This window comes from Bombina bombina, chromosome 6, assembly GCF_027579735.1.
Source record: "Bombina bombina isolate aBomBom1 chromosome 6, aBomBom1.pri, whole genome shotgun sequence".
In the NCBI taxonomy this organism is placed as follows: Eukaryota; Metazoa; Chordata; class Amphibia; order Anura; family Bombinatoridae; genus Bombina; species Bombina bombina.
The window spans coordinates 1,101,071,167-1,101,089,271 of record NC_069504.1 but is presented as its reverse complement, the minus strand read 5'-3'; the positions used below and the strand labels follow the sequence as shown (position 1 = coordinate 1,101,089,271).

At 39.7% G+C, this 18,105-nt stretch overlaps 1 protein-coding gene across 3 annotated transcripts in view; it reads right to left on the bottom strand.

The window, feature by feature from the left end:
* The window catches only part of DENND5B (DENN domain containing 5B), a 254,424-nt gene that overhangs the window by 45,496 nt on the left and 190,823 nt on the right, over positions 1 to 18,105 (bottom strand). For all 3 annotated transcript variants that reach the window (XM_053719025.1, XM_053719026.1, XM_053719027.1), the window contains 2 exons: positions 8,106 to 8,188; positions 683 to 809 (listed from right to left, as the gene is read on the bottom strand). In XM_053719025.1, the coding sequence (XP_053575000.1) occupies positions 683 to 809; positions 8,106 to 8,188 (210 nt within the window). The remainder of the gene's footprint in view (positions 1 to 682; positions 810 to 8,105; positions 8,189 to 18,105) is intronic.

Here is an 18,105-nt window from a genome sequence, read left to right as displayed (position 1 = left end):
GATAGACATTGTAAGTTTGTCTCTTTTTAATATAATCGGATGTTTGGTGCATACCTAGGATTGCATGAACAAAATTACATTTGGCAGTTTTGTGGGCACCACTAGTTACAGGAAATAAGTATATTGGTTGAATATTTTAGTTATATTATATACACACATACATAAAAAAATGTGTCCTCCTCAGGAGCTCAATGTGGTCAGTTCTGTAGCCAGTGCATTAAACGCCCCTGCTAGGGTTAAATACACATTTATCAAGGAATATTTGTACAAAAATAATATGCTCTAACAAATCAGAGCATTTACTTCTGCTTCACCAACTCCCTTTAAGACAAGCCAAGTCAGCCTTAAAGGGACATTAAACACTGAGATAGAAATATAAAATTAAAAATTGTATATATATATATATATATATATATATATATATATATATATATATATATATATATATATATATATATATATATATATATGTGTGTGTGTGTGTGTGTTAGAAATAGAAGTGCAGAACACTGTTCTATTCTACGCAGTCACTGGCTGCACACTCTAGTGACCTATTTAAAATAAAGCCAAGTTGTGTTGTGGTTTTGGCCTCAGAGTTTTGTTTAAAAAGCATTTTTACAAAAACATGGTTAACACATACGTCCTTATCTTGCGGAGTGCAAAGGCATGCTTATAATTTTACCTATAAAGTCCCAGATGAAAATATTCTTATGGAAAATACGAGCAGATTTAAATCCATGATGAAAGACTTGCTCTAGCGCTGAAACCAGGCCATTTTCTCCACAAAGCAGGATCGTTAAACTGCCTCTCTGCAGGGAAACAAATTATATAAGAAGCTTTAGATAGGTAAAGCTGAAATGACTTCACTGATCAAGTCTGTAATGTGTGATAACAGCATTAACTCCTTCAGTGCCTAAATCATTAAGTGAAACGGTCATATTTATTGTATTGCAGATTCCCTTACATTATAGAAGGACATTCGGATTACAGTGTTCACTACACCAAAAGCATTTCAGAATTATTTTGCCAACTTACAGCAACACTTTAATTAGGAAATTATACGCAGGATTTCTAGGACTTATCGTCTCTGACACAATCTTGGCAAGCACGCCGTTCTGCTAACAATCTACTAACTGATGTAGCTACCACATGCTTAGAAGTTTTGTTTATGTAATGTTTAGTAAAATCCACCCCCATTTACCCTTACAGAAGAACCCCTACTTTGGCAGCCACTTTGTTTTATCACTTCATAAAGAAGAGCACTAGACAGTGAGACGCTGTAACACTCAATTCTATGGAGACTGAAGGCACCTCGTCAAGCTCCCATCTACCAGCCTCTACAGTGTTGAGGTGAAAAGAAAAAAAATTGGGAGGAGCTTTTATTTTTTTAGGCAATTAAATGCAAGTATTTAATGTTGAATTTATAAGGCAGTGGTTGTGTGTCAATACTGATACTAAACAGTAAGGTTAAGATAGCAATACATAAACCAAATATGAAAATATCATATACTTCATTGTCTGTTCTAAATTTAGCATTCATTTATTCTGGCCAATAGGGTTTTGCCACTAAAACACGAAGGCAGCAACAGAAACTCAGTGCCACTATAACCCCTGGGGCTTCACCACAGCTCTTTCAGTACTTAGATACTAACTCCAGCCTTCCATGTTCGTTTTTTATAATACTAATGAGTCTGCTCTGGGGACAGCTGCGGTGGCAATGGATATGTATTAAGCCTTCAGAGTGCTTTGTGTTTTGTAAAATGCACCCAGTGCTAAGAGTGATGCCAGGGACAGTGGGCACCCAGCCCATGCTTTGTATATATAGTGAAACACCACCTAGCTGAGCTACTCTCATACATGCAAGGCTGGAGTTAGGTACTGGAAGGGAAATAGAGTGCTTAACATACATTTGCAACTTCCCAGAGACTCTCTGTTGATGCTTCCATATACACATACAGGTTTAAGAGACTTTCCAAATTACTTCAGTTACACATTTGTGCACAGTCTTTCTATATGCACAAGTTCTGAGGCACCAGCTTCTACTGAGCACGTGCGAGAGTTCAGCGTGTATACGTAGATGAGTCTGTGATTGGCTGATGGCTGCCACATGATACAGGAAGCCAGCAAATAAAGGACATTTTAATAAGATTCTGTATATAGATGCAAATTAAACTATGACTCGGCAGATGTGGGATTTCTTTAAGCTTGTCCATGCATTGTCTGTTGTAATTTTCAGAAACCATAAACTTAATTAAGTGTCAGTTCTGAAACTACTGTCCCTATAACATTTCTTAAAACTATGAAGCTGTAAGCAAATAAAAGAAAATAAAGAAATATTAAAATATTAAAAAATAAAATATTCACAATTTAACTTTTTGCCAGAAGGATTCATATTTAAATACATTTCTAAATGTTTACTTTCTGGGACATTACTAAATCAGCTTCATATTAAGATCCATTTAAGTACAAACTTAAGTACAAACTTAATCAAAGGAATACAGCAGGGCCTCTCAAAATCCTGAGTCTGTCCACTCGAAGATCAGAGGCAGTAGAATTGAACCAACTTATCGGATCATCGGAATCGCTGCTCAACTAATCCAGTAGCTGTATTATCGTTAATGGAGCTGCACCTAAATAAGGGGATCTTTTTCGAGAGGACATCCACACCGGTTTGATTCAATTACGGTATAAGTAAGAAGCTGCACCTTGATTAGGATTTCCTGTCTCACTGTAGGGACACGGCATAAACTTTTTCATGATTGTCCATAAGTCTCTTGAGATGTCGCCCTGGATTGTAAATCCTATTGCGGATAGAGTTTGATTACAGCGCACTGTGTGCAATATGTGCTTCCGATCCGGAGCCTTAAAGGGACAGTCTACTCCAGAATTGTTATAGTTTAAAATGATAGATAATCCCTTTATTACCCATTCCCCATTTCTGCATAACCAACACTGTTATATTAATATACTTTTTACCTCTGTGATTACCTTGAATCTAAGCCTCTGCAGACTGCCCCCTTACTTCAGTTATTTTGACAGACTTGCATTTTAGCCAATCAGTGCTGACTCAAATAACTCCACGGGAATTAGCAAAATGTTATGTATATGGAACACATGAACTAGCGCTATTAAGCTGTGAAAAACTGTCAAAATGTACTGACATAAGAGGCGGCCTTCAAGAGCTTAGAAATTAGCATATGACCCTACCTAGGTGTAGCTTTTAACAAAAAAATTCCAAGAGAGCAAAGAAAATTTGATTATAAAAGTAAATTGGAAAGTTGTTTGAAATTGCATGCCCTACCTAAATCATGAGAGTTTAATTTCAACTAGAATGACCCTTTAATGGGAAACAAGTGGCTGGTGAAGCTCCTGTGTGCTGTAATGTAACACCGCATGCGGAAGACTGTAGTGCCCCAGTTTATTTTGTTAATGTATTTTCTTGTTATGTTCTGGCAGGCTCATTTGCCATTCAGAGGCACCCTGCGTGCCATTAGGTTGATATCCTAAACTACCACTATGGTTGGTTGTAAACTCCTCACTGTTTAGAGCAATACTTTGGAAAATTAAGAAAATCTTCCCAAGAAATTCAAAAATGGAGCTCTGGATACATTGCTTACATACCCACAAGTACTGAAGTGGTTATGGTCATGTAACTTTAAAAGCCAATCACATACTTTAAGGTTTTCCCAGGTAATGTGTAAGGGGTGAGGTCAGGGCTACCTAGGACTGAGTAGGGGAAAAAGCTGACTTCCTCAGTCTAGGCCTACTTACTATGAGGTGAAAAGGACCCAAAGAGCAGAGGTGTGCGTGCACCAGCTCCTTGAAGACTTAGACTTAACCCTGGAGCAAGAAACTTGTGTACCAGCTTTCAAGGTGCGAGATTGTTTCCATGTTTCAGTAGCTGGTTAGGTTGCCTGGCTCTAAAGCAAGCAAAGGTCTTTCCACCTCTGGGTGTGCAGTTGTGTAGGCTGTGGGGAGAATTCCTCACTACACTTATGAGACTGCATTGCTAGATGATTCAGGCTGGACACCTTTTCTGCACTCCCTCACATTTACAGATCTTGCTCCCTGCTACTCATCAAGGGGCCTAATGTGCACCACCAATATAGGGACGGTGTAAAGGTTCTGCAGTACTATTTGGAAGGAGGGAGTCCTTAGGAGTGCAGATGTGTGTTGCTATGGTTGCACCATTGCATTTTGTTTAAGATAGTATACAGGGACTTACGCTATATTGTTAGACAGTCCTTATATTGTGCTATTTGCATTAATTACTACTGATTATTGGTTGATGTAATAAAGCCATTAATTATGCTACTGTCTTTGTGGGGTATCTATTTGGCAAGCAATAGCAATGAGAATTTTCCCCTGGGTGCTAAATTTAGTTCAATATGTCCCAGACACACTGCCCCAATCAAGGCTCAGGTCTGCCTGTGAAGCTAAAGCGCATGTAGCGACCAACTACTATCAGCCGCCTTCTCCCACGGTGGTGAAGGGGTTACGCTTATATTAGATTCAGAGGTTTCAGATACCTCCACATGTGGTGGCCACTCGTGCCGTTCTGCTATTTTTGGAGCCAAATTTCTTCTTGTGTGTTACAGCATCATACAAATAAATTTGGCTCTGAAAATAGCAGAATTGCACGAGGCGCGGCCTGCCGCATTCTTCTGCATTGGGAGGTATCAGAAACCTCTGAATACACATATCTAGCTTATATCAGGAGTTGAGTAAATACCTTGTGCGTATAAATTGAGAGGAAAGCACATTGGTGGATAACACAGCAAGTTAGCAAACCTATTCAACAGATTAATTTAATTCTTTGAGCTCAATTTACCATTCACAAGTGTACATATTTGCCCTTGTCCACACGGCTTCCCCTCTGGCTGCCCGCACTTACCACTGCACACGAGTGCTCCTGTGTGCTTGCGTATAACTCCGTCTCTGCACAGCCAAGCATGCGTGTGCAGCAGCTGTCCATCTACCCTGTCAGAAAGGCGGAGAACAGGGCAGGGAAGCGGAGAACAGGGAAGAGAAGCGGAAAACAGGGAAGCGGAAAACCTGCAGTCAAAGGGGAGCGAAGGGCTTGATAAATCGAGCCCTTTTCGTTTGAGAGTATAGGAATATACCCCAGCGCCAACAGAAACCTTGTGAGCCTGAGGCGGTGGTACCTAGCTCCCACCTAAAGAAAGATAACTGTGAGGAATGAGCCCAGGCGCCAACAATACGGAGGCTAAGGTTAGGTATAGGAGTGGACTAGTTAAAGTACTGTTTAAATGGTAAAACAATTTATTGTACAGAAATAAAATTTGGTAAAACACAATACTTTGGTAAAAACACAATATTACATGTGCATGGATCCACGCTAATAAAATATAATATATATAAAAACTTCAAAGCATAAACACATAGTAGAAGTAGACACAATGAAATTGGTTTAACAATATAAAAGCTAATCCGTGGTGATCATAAAAATATGATTGAATAAAAAATCCAAATAACAATAAAAATAATAATAAATGTGGCAGTGTTCCAATACTTAATGTTCCATTGAAAAACGTCCAAATTAAATGAAAAAATTATGAAATAAGTGTCAATCCTGTGTTGGAAAATGCAAAAAAAAAAAATGCGTCAATCCTGTGGTTTTCAGTGGAACCAAAAAATGAAAAGATGGAAAAAAATAAAAAAATCAAAAGCTTAAAAATTGTCAAAGGCAAAAAGCAAAGTATGTGTGAAGTTTAAAGCCTTTATGTGAAGGTTAATCCCTGTGTCCGGTGTTGTTATCCTTATCCCTTAGTGTATGGTATCCTTCTCCCTTGGTGTGTGGGGGCCCAAGGGGACTCTGCCCCAGTGGAAAATACCAAAAAGTGCTGAGTGCAAGAATTCAAAGTATTATCAACTATTAAGAATGATAGAAAATACAAAATACAAAAAATCCAAAAACTCAAAAATAGGAAACCTGTGAATAAAAATATACACAATGTGTAAAACGTTTACAAATGAGTACTTCTAATGGAATGATGCTTACCAGGTCTACGCGTTTCGGCCCTTCCTAGGCCTTTATCAAGACTGATGGTAAGCTATAATTAGTGATCTTATATAGGGGAAGTAGACCTGTAACCGGAAATAGTCTTGATTTGTGACTTCCGGTTTTCCGTGACTTTTAAACTTTTGTTATTCCATTTAGTCAGTTCTACTTGGTCTTAAATATTTGGTTTCAGATTGCATATGTGACATCTTATAGAGGGCTAAATCATTTGAGACCTACACCCGATAATCCCTAGCCTTCGTGATCCTATGACGTCACTTCCGGTAGGGGTATACGACCGAATCTGTCTGATCTATTAGACCTTAATGCTGAACGATCGAATCGCTAATATGGCTAAATATTAAGTGATTAGCCTTATATGCCTCAATAATTATTTGTATTTCTAGAGCCTATGAATTTTGAGCTTTTGAGCCTATGAATAGCGCCAACAGGTCGTGACGTCACAACCAATAGGGACCTCCGGAAATCGGAACCGAAATTTACTAATAAAAATTATAAATCTAGAAATACAAATAATTATTGAGGCATATAAGGCTAATCACTTAATATTTAGCCATATTAGCGATTCGATCGTTCAGCATTAAGGTCTAATAGATCAGACAGATTCGGTCGTATACCCCTACCGGAAGTGACGTCATAGGATCACGAAGGCTAGGGATTATCGGGTGTAGGTCTCAAATGATTTAGCCCTCTATAAGATGTCACATATGCAATCTGAAACCAAATATTTAAGACCAAGTAGAACTGACTAAATGGAATAACAAAAGTTTAAAAGTCACGGAAAACCGGAAGTCACAAATCAAGACTATTTCCGGTTACAGGTCTACTTCCCCTATATAAGATCACTAATTATAGCTTACCATCAGTCTTGATAAAGGCCTAGGAAGGGCCGAAACGCGTAGACCTGGTAAGCATCATTCCATTAGAAGTACTCATTTGTAAACGTTTTACACATTGTGTATATTTTTATTCACAGGTTTCCTATTTTTGAGTTTTTGGATTTTTTGTATTTTGTATTTTCTATCATTCTTAATAGTTGATAATACTTTGAATTCTTGCACTTAGCACTTTTTGGTATTTTCCACTGGGGCAGAGTCCCCTTGGGCCCCCACACACCAAGGGAGAAGGATACCATACACTAAGGGATAAGGATAACAACACCGGACACAGGGATTAACCTTCACATAAAGGCTTTAAACTTCACACATACTTTGCTTTTTGCCTTTGACTTTTTTCAGCTTTTGATTTTTTTATTTTTTTCCATCTTTTCATTTTTTGGTTCCACTGAAAACCACAGGATTGACATTTTTTTTTTGCATTTTCCAACACAGGATTGACACTTATTTCATCATTTTTTCATTTAATTTGGACGTTTTTCAATGGAACATTAAGTATTGGAACACTGCCACATTTATTATTATTTTTATTGTTATTTGGATTTTTTATTCAATCATATTTTTATGATCACCACGGATTAGCTTTTATATTGTTAAACCAATTTCATTGTGTCTACTTCTACTATGTGTTTATGCTTTGAAGTTTTTATATATATTATATTTTATTAGCGTGGATCCATGCACATGTAATATTGTGTTTTTACCAAAGTATTGTGTTTTACCAAATTTTATTTCTGTACAATAAATTGTTTTACCATTTAAACAGTACTTTAACTAGTCCACTCCTATACCTAACCTTAGCCTCCGTATTGTTGGCGCCTGGGCTCATTCCTCACGTTTGAGAGTATATAAAATAAAAAATTTCAAAGTGTGAAAATCTGTATTTTATATAAAACTCCCATTTGAACTTCAAAAGGACAGAAAAGTCAAAATTAACTTTGCATGATTCAGATAGATCATGTTATTTTTCAACTATTATGTTCTTTTAAAGGCACATTGCAGTCATTTTTTTCTTTGAATCATCTAAAAGCAGCATATTTCAAAATGTGTTACAAATGAGTACAATGCACACAACAAATACAGCTCTGTTAGTTTTGATTTAAACTGATAATGTTTTTCCATAACAATGTTTCAATAGGTTTAAAATGTAATAATCCCCAACTCACCTCTTTCTCTGGTTTGTGAAAATGTTTTACAATGTTGTTCACAGCTTCACTAATTCCATCTTGGATCTGTCCAGCATTTGGTTCTGCAAAACACAATGACAGAGTTTCAACAGTTTACATGAAACGCCAAAGCCCATAATGCAAAGACATTAACAGTGTATACAACTGAGACGTGCGTCAGGTTACCAGGACTTTTAATTATTAAATCCTCTATGATTCATAAGACGACATAAATGAAAGTGCACTTTTAAGATTGTCCTAATGTAAATTAAACTATTTATGTCTAGAAAAGGATAGAAATGTTCTGTAGGTTCAATGTTTTTATTTAGATAAATGACATAACTAGAACTTTATTACACTAAACAATATTACATACTAGAATATTATTCATTTTGCTAGCTTTTTATGTAATTTATTTCTGGAAATTGTGTTTTTTCTAATTCTCAGAAATGAAAAAACCACCCTTCTGTCTTTAAGGCAAACCCTGCTCCATTGCTGTCCCTAATTGGCTTTAACAGATAAACTGCAGAACAATGCGGTTTATACAAACATAACTGTGGCTAGCCTTGTCTGCTGCAGTCTCAAGCTCAGATTGGCTCCTGCAAATGAGGCAAGTGCTGGGTGGAGTTTGACTATTGAAAAACAATTAAAGCAAACAAGCTGCTAATTTGTTTCAAAAATGTTTAGACTTGGCTGATGTTATTATATAGTGAGGCAACCACAGCTAATACACCATTCTAGCATTATACAAATGGAATCCATTAAATGGACAATAAAGTTATTTTATATATGCACATTATATAGCAGCAATTAAGTGTTGCATTGCAAAGACCTTTATATATAAAAGAAAATAGATTTCAGCATACTAATTTTTCAAAGCAAGTACAGTTCAGGGATATACCCGTGAAAAATCCCAGAATCCATGTCCCAGGTTTCTTTTGCTGTAGCCAATTCTGGGCAAATATAAAATGAGCTTGTGCTCGCCCTCCAATGTGAACTTCTACCTAGCAGAGAGCTCTCATTATTTGTATGGGAGACAACTCGCCACTCGCAGGGTCAGACTTTTTTTTCTATAGAATTTGATGAGGGCTGCCCCTGCAAGTGTTGGGGTGGAAAACCAAACAAAGACCAGCAAATATTATATAACTGGACACTTAATATGAATTTATTTTAAATCAAATAGTAAATGTAAATTGCATTTTCTTTGATTTAACGTTTTATTGGGGGTTCGAGTTTAGTGTTCCTCAATATTATAGTTTTACTCAACAATTTAATTGCAATCATATGTAGGAGGAAGGATTTCATATATCAAGACATCTTTATAATAAAAACATAATTTATGTAAGAACTTACCTGATAAATTCATTTCTTTCATATTAGCAAGAGTCCATGAGCTAGTGACGTATGGGATATACATTCCTACCAGGAGGGGCAAAGTTTCCCAAACCTCAAAATGCCTATAAATACACCCCTCACCACACCCACAATTCAGTTTAACGAATAGCCAAGAAGTGGGGTGATAAGAAAAAAGTGCGAAAGCATATAAAATAAGGAATTGGAAAAATTGTGCTTTATACAAAAAAATCATAACCACCACAAAAAAGGGCGGGCCTCATGGACTCTTGCTAATATGAAAGAAATGAATTTATCAGGTAAGTTCTTACATAAATTATGTTTTCTTTCATGTAATTAGCAAGAGTCCATGAGCTAGTGACGTATGGGATAATGATTACCCAAGATGTGGATCTTTCCACGCAAGAGTCACTAGAGAGGGAGGGATAAAATAAAGACAGCCAGTTCCTGCTGAAAATAATCCACACCCAAAATAAAGTTTAATGAAAAACATAAACAGAAGATTCAAACTGAAACCGCTGCCTGAAGTACTTTTCTACCAAAAACTGCTTCAGAAGAAGAAAATACATCAAAATGGTAGAATTTAGTAAAAGTATGCAAAGAGGACCAAGTTGCTGCTTTGCAAATCTGATCAATCGAAGCTTCATTCCTAAACGCCCAGGAAGTAGAAACTGACCTAGTAGAATGAGCTGTAATCCTTTGAGGCGGAGTTTTACCCGACTCAACATAGGCATGATGAATTAAAGATTTCAACCAAGATGCCAAAGAAATGGCAGAAGCTTTCTGGCCTTTTCTAGAACCGGAAAAGATAACAAATAGACTAGAAGTCTTTCGGAAAGACTTAGTAGCTTCAACATAATATTTCAAAGCTCTAACAACATCCAAAGAATGCAACGATTTCTCCTTAGAATTCTTAGGATTAGGACATAATGAAGGAACCACAATTTCTCTACGAATGTTGTTGGAATTCACAACTTTAGGTAAAAATTCAAAAGAAGTTCGCAACACCGCCTTATCCTGATGAAAAATCAGAAAAGGAGACTCACAAGAAAGAGCAGATAATTCAGAGACTCTTCTGGCAGAAGAGATCACCAAAAGGAACAAAACTTTCCAAGAAAGTAAATTTAATGTCCAATGAATGCATAGGTTCAAACGGAGGAGCTTGAAGAGCCCCCAGAACCAAATTCAAACTCCAAGGAGGAGAAATTGACTTAATGACAGGTTTTATACGAACCAAAGCTTGTACAAAACAATGAATATCAGTAAGATTAGCAATCTTTCTGTGAAAAAGAACAGAAAGAGCAGAGATTTGTCCTTTCAAAGAACTTGCGGATAAACCTTTATCTAAACCATCCTGAAGAAACTGTAAAATTCTCGGAATTCTAAAAGAATGCCAAGAAAAATGATGAGAAAGACACCAAGAAATATAAGTCTTCCAGACTCTATAATATATCTCTCTGGATACAGATTTACGAGCCTGTAACATAGTATTAATCACAGAGTCAGAGAAACCTCTTTGACCAAGAATCAAGCGTTCAATCTCCATACCTTTAAATTTAAGGATTTGAGATCCTGATGGAAAAAAGGACCTTGCGACAGAAGGTCTGGTCTTAGCGGAAGAGTCCACGGATGGCAAGAGGCCATCCGGACAAGATCCGCATACCAAAACCTGTGAGGCCATGCCGGAGCTACCAGCAGAACAAACGAGCATTCCTTCAGAATCTTGGAGATTACTCTTGGAAGAAGAACTAGAGGCGGAAAGATATAGGCAGGATGATACTTCCAAGGAAGTGATAATGCATCCACTGCTTCCGCCTGAGGATCCCGGGATCTGGACAGATACCTGGGAAGTTTCTTGTTTAGATGAGACGCCATCAGATCTATTTCTGGAAGCTCCCACATTTGAACAATCTGAAGAAATACCTCTGGGTGAAGAGACCATTCGCCCGGATGCAACGTTTGGCGACTGAGATAATCCGCTTCCCAATTGTCTATACCTGGGATATGAACCGCAGAGATTAGACAGGAGCTGGATTCCGCCCAAACCAAAATTCGAGATACTTCTTTCATAGCCAGAGGACTGTGAGTCCCTCCTTGATGATTGATGTATGCCACAGTTGTGACATTGACTGTCTGAAAACAAATGAATGATTCTCTCTTCAGAAGAGGCCAAGACTGAAGAGCTCTGAAAATTGCACGGAGTTCCAAAATATTGATCGGCAATCTCACCTCCTGAGATTCCCAAACTCCTTGTGCCGTCAGAGATCCCCACACAGCTCCCCAACCTGTGAGACTTGCATCTGTTGAAATTACAGTCCAGGTCGGAAGCACAAAAGAAGCCCCCTGAATTAAACGATGGTGATCTGTCCACCACGTTAGAGAGTGTCGTACAATCGGTTTTAAAGATATTAATTGAGATATCTTTGTGTAATCCTTGCACCATTGATTCAGCATACAGAGCTGAAGAGGTCGCATGTGAAAACGAGCAAAGGGGATCGCGTCCGATGCAGCAGTCATAAGACCTAGAATTTCCATGCATAAGGCTACCGAAGGGAATGATTGTGACTGAAGGTTTCGACAAGCTGAGATCAATTTTAGACGTCTCTTGTCTGTTAAAGACAGAGTCATGGACACTGAATCTATCTGGAAACCCAGAAAGGTTACCCTTGTCTGAGGAATCAATGAACTTTTTGGTGAATTGATCCTCCAACCATGATCTTGAAGAAACAACACAAGTCGGTTCGTATGAGATTCTGCTAAATGTAAAGACTGAGCAAGTACCAAGATATCGTCCAAATAAGGAAATACCACAATACCCTGTTCTCTGATTACAGACAGAAGGGCACCGAGAACCTTTGTAAAAATTCTTGGAGCTGTAGCTAGGCCAAACGGCAGAGCCACAAACTGGTAATGCTTGTCCAGAAAAGAGAATCTCAGGAACTGATAATGATCTGGATGAATCGGAATATGCAGATATGCATCCTGTAAATCTATTGTGGACATATAATGCCCTTGCTGAACAAAAGGCAAGATAGTCCTTACAGTTACCATTTTGAACGTTGGTATCCTTACATAACGATTCAATATTTTTAGATCCAGAACTGGTCTGAAGGAATTCTCCTTCATTGGTACAATGAAGAGATTTGAATAAAACCCCATCCCCTGTTCCAGAACTGGAACTGGCATAATTACTCCAGCCAACTCTAGATCTGAAACACAATTCAGAAATGCTTGAGCTTTCACTGGATTTACTGGGACACGGGAAAGAAAAAATCTCTTTGCAGGAGGTCTCATCTTGAAACCAATTCTGTACCCTTCTGAAACAATGTTCTGAATCCAAAGATTGTGAACAGAATTGATCCAAACATCTTTGAAAAAACGTAACCTGCCCCCTACCAGCTGAGCTGGAATGAGGGCCGCACCTTCATGTGGACTTAGAAGCTGGCTTTGCCTTTCTAGAAGGCTTGGATTTATTCCAGACTGGAGATGGTTTCCAAACTGAAACTGCTCCTGAGGATGAAGGATGAAGGATGAAGGATCAGGCTTTTGTTCTTTGTTGAAACGAAAGGAACGAAAACGATTATTAGCCCTGTTCTTACCCTTAGATTTTTTATCCTGTGGTAAAAAAGTTCCTTTCCCACCAGTAACAGTTGAGATAATAGAATCCAACTGAGAACCAAATAATTTGTTACCCTGGAAAGAAATGGAAAGTAGAGTTGATTTAGAAGCCATATCAGCATTCCAAGTTTTAAGCCATAAAGCTCTTCTAGCTAAAATAGCTAGAGACATAAATCTGACATCAACTCTGATAATATCAAAAATGGCATCACAGATAAAATTATTAGCATGTTGAAGAAGAAGAATAATATTATGAGAATCATGATCTGTTACTTGTTGCGCTAAAGTTTCCAACCAAAAAGTTGAAGCTGCAGCAACATCAGCCAATGATATAGCAGGTCTAAGAAGATTACCTGAACACAGATAAGCTTTTCTTAGAAAGGATTCAATTTTCCTATCTAAAGGATCCTTAAACGAAGTACCATCTGACGTAGGAATAGTAGTACGTTTAGCAAGGGTAGAAATAGCCCCATCAACTCTAGGGATTTTGTCCCAAAATTCTAATCTGTCAGACGGCACAGGATATAATTGCTTAAAACGTTTAGAAGGAGTAAATGAATTACCCAATTTCTCCCATTCTCTGGAAATTACTTCAGAAATAGCATTAGGAACAGGAAAAACTTCAGGAATAACCACAGGAGATTTAAAGACCTTATCTTAACGTTTAGAATTAGTATCAAGAGGACCAGAATCCTCAATTTCTAAAGCAATTAGTACTTCTTTAAGTAAAGAACGAATAAATTCCATTTTAAATAAATATGAAGATTTATCAGCATCAATCTCTGAGACAGAATCCTGTGAACCAGAAGAGTCATCAGAATCAGAATGATGATGTTCATTTAAAAATTCATCTGTAGAAAACAGAATTTATGTTTACCTGATAAATTACTTTCTCCAACGGTGTGTCCGGTCCACGGCGTCATCCTTACTTGTGGGATATTCTCTTCCCCAACAGGAAATGGCAAAGAGCCCAGCAAAGCTGGTCACATGATCCCTCCTAGGCTCCGCCGACCCCAGTCATTCGACCGACGTTAAGGAGGAATATTTGCATAGGAGAAACCATATGAAACCGTGGTGACTGTAGTTAAAGAAAATAAATTATCAGACCTGATTAAAAAACCAGGGCGGGCCGTGGACCGGACACACCGTTGGAGAAAGTAATTTATCAGGTAAACATAAATTCTGTTTTCTCCAACATAGGTGTGTCCGGTCCACGGCGTCATCCTTACTTGTGGGAACCAATACCAAAGCTTTAGGACACGGATGATGGGAGGGAGCAAATCAGGTCACCTAGATGGAAGGCACCACGGCTTGCAAAACCTTTCTTCCAAAAATAGCCTCAGAAGAAGCAAAAGTATCAAATTTGTAAAATTTGGTAAAAGTGTGCAGTGAAGACCAAGTCGCTGCCCTACATATCTGATCAACAGAAGCCTCGTTCTTGAAGGCCCATGTGGAAGCCACAGCCCTAGTGGAATGAGCTGTGATTCTTTCGGGAGGCTGCCGTCCGGCAGTCTCGTAAGCCAATCTGATGATGCTTTTAATCCAAAAAGAGAGAGAGGTAGAAGTTGCTTTTTGACCTCTCCTTTTACCGGAATAAACAACAAACAAGGAAGATGTTTGTCTAAAATCCTTTGTAGCATCTAAATAGAATTTTAGAGCGCGAACAACATCCAAATTGTGCAACAAACGTTCCTTCTTCGAAACTGGTTTCGGACACAGAGAAGGTACGATAATCTCCTGGTTAATGTTTTTGTTAGAAACAACTTTTGGAAGAAAACCAGGTTTAGTACGTAAAACCACCTTATCTGCATGGAACACCAGATAAGGAGGAGAACACTGCAGAGCAGATAATTCTGAAACTCTTCTAGCAGAAGAAATTGCAACCAAAAACAAAACTTTCCAAGATAATAACTTAATATCAACGGAATGTAAGGGTTCAAACGGAACCCCCTGAAGAACTGAAAGAACTAAGTTGAGACTCCAAGGAGGAGTCAAAGGTTTGTAAACAGGCTTGATTCTAACCAGAGCCTGAACAAAGGCTTGAACATCTGGCACAGCTGCCAGCTTTTTGTGAAGTAACACAGACAAGGCAGAAATCTGTCCCTTCAGGGAACTTGCAGATAATCCTTTTTCCAATCCTTCTTGAAGGAAGGATAGAATCTTAGGAATCTTAACCTTGTCCCAAGGGAATCCTTTAGATTCACACCAACAGATATATTTTTTCCAAATTTTGTGGTAAATCTTTCCAGTTACAGGCTTTCTGGCCTGAACAAGAGTATCGATAACAGAATCTGAGAACCCTCGCTTCGATAAGATCAAGCGTTCAATCTCCAAGCAGTCAGCTGGAGTGAGACCAGATTCGGATGTTCGAACGGACCTTGAACAAGAAGGTCTCGTCTCAAAGGTAGCTTCCATGGTGGAGCCGATGACATATTCACCAGATCTGCATACCAAGTCCTGCGTGGCCACGCAGGAGCTATCAAGATCACCGACGCCCTTTCCTGATTGATCCTGGCTACCAGCCTGGGGATGAGAGGAAACGGCGGGAATACATAAGCTAGTTTGAAGGTCCAAGGTGCTACTAGTGCATCCACTAGAGCCGCCTTGGGATCCCTGGATCTGGACCCGTAGCAAGGAACTTTGAAGTTCTGACGAGAGGCCATCAGATCCATGTCTGGAATGCCCCACAGTTGAGTGACTTGGGCAAAGATTTCCGGATGGAGTTCCCACTCCCCCGGATGCAATGTCTGACGACTCAGAAAATCCGCTTCCCAATTTTCCACTCCTGGGATGTGGATAGCAGACAGGTGGCAGGAGTGAGACTCCGCCCATAGAATGATTTTGGTCACTTCTTCCATCGCCAGGGAACTCCTTGTTCCCCCCTGATGGTTGATGTACGCAACAGTTGTCATGTTGTCTGATTGAAACCGTATGAACTTGGCCCTCGCTAGCTGAGGCCAAGCCTTGAGAGCATTGAATATCGCTCTCAGTTCCAGAATATTTATCGGTAGAAGAGATTCTTCCCGAGACCAAAGACCCTGAGCTTTCAGGGATCCCCAGACCGCGCCCCAGCCCATCAGACTGGCGTCGGTCGTGACAATGACCCACTCTGGTCTGCGGAAGGTCATCCCTTGTGACAGGTTGTCCAGGGACAGCCACCAACGGAGTGAGTCTCTGGTCCTCTGATTTACTTGTATCCTCGGAGACAAGTTTGTATAGTCCCCATTCCACTGACTGAGCATGCACAGTTGTAATGGTCTTAGATGAATGCGCGCAAAAGGAACTATGTCCATTGCCGCTACCATCAAACCTATCACTTCCATGCACTGCGCTATGGAAGGAAGAGGAACGGAATGAAGTATCCGACAAGAGTCTAGAAGTTTTGTTTTTCTGGCCTCTGTCAGAAAAATCCTCATTTCTAAGGAGTCTATTATTGTCCCCAAGAAGGGAACCCTTGTTGACGGAGATAGAGAACTCTTTTCCACGTTCACTTTCCATCCGTGAGATCTGAGAAAGGCCAGGACAATGTCCGTGTGAGCCTTTGCTTGAGGAAGGGACGAAGCTTGAATCAGAATGTCGTCCAAGTAAGGTACTACAGCAATGCCCCTTGGTCTTAGCACAGCTAGAAGGGACCCTAGTACCTTTGTGAAAATCCTTGGAGCAGTGGCTAATCCGAAAGGAAGCGCCACGAACTGGTAATGCTTGTCCAGGAATGCGAACCTTAGGAACCGATGATGTTCCTTGTGGATAGGAATATGTAGATACGCATCCTTTAAATCCACCGTGGTCATGAATTGACCTTCCTGGATGGAAGGAAGAATTGTTCGAATGGTTTCCATTTTGAACGATGGAACCTTGAGAAACTTGTTTAAGATCTTGAGATCTAAGATTGGTCTGAACGTTCCCTCTTTTTTGGGAACTATGAACAGATTGGAGTAGAACCCCATCCCTTGTTCTCCTAATGGAACAGGATGAATCACTCCCATTTTTAACAGGTCTTCTACACAACGTAAGAATGCCTGTCTTTTTATGTGGTCTGAAGACAACTGAGACCTGTGGAACCTCCCCCTTGGGGGAAGCCCCTTGAATTCCAGAAGATAACCTTGGGAGACTATTTCTAGCGCCCAAGGATCCAGAACATCTCTTGCCCAAGCCCGAGCGAAGAGAGAGAGTCTGCCCCCCACCAGATCCGGTCCCGGATCGGGGGCCAACATTTCATGCTGTCTTGGTAGCAGTGGCAGGTTTCTTGGCCTGCTTTCCCTTGTTCCAGCCTTGCATTGGTCTCCAAGCTGGCTTGGCTTGAGAAGTATTACCCTCTTGCTTAGAGGACGTAGCACTTTGGGCTGGTCCGTTTCTACGAAAGGGACGAAAATTAGGTTTATTTTTGGCCTTGAAAGGCCGATCCTGAGGAAGGGCATGGCCCTTACCCCCAGTGATATCAGAGATAATCTCTTTCAAGTCAGGGCCAAACAGCGTTTTCCCCTTGAAAGGAATGTTAAGTAGCTTGTTCTTGGAAGACGCATCAGCTGACCAAGATTTCAACCAAAGCGCTCTGCGCGCCACAATAGCAAACCCAGAATTCTTAGCCGCTAACCTAGCCAATTGCAAAGTGGCGTCTAGGGTGAAAGAATTAGCCAATTTGAGAGCATTGATTCTGTCCATAATCTCCTCATAAGGAGGAGAATCGCTATCGACCGCCTTTACCAGCTCATCGAACCAGAAACACGCGGCTGTAGTGACAGGGACAATGCATGAAATTGGTTGTAGAAGGTAACCCTGCTGAACAAACATCTTTTTAAGTAAACCTTCTAATTTTTTATCCATAGGATCTTTGAAAGCACAACTATCTTCTATGGGTATAGTGGTGCGTTTGTTTAAAGTGGAAACCGCTCCCTCGACCTTGGGGACTGTCTGCCATAAGTCCTTTCTGGGGTCGACCATAGGAAACAATTTTTTAAATATGGGGGGAGGGACGAAAGGAATACCGGGCCTTTCCCATTCTTTATTTACAATGTCCGCCACCCGCTTG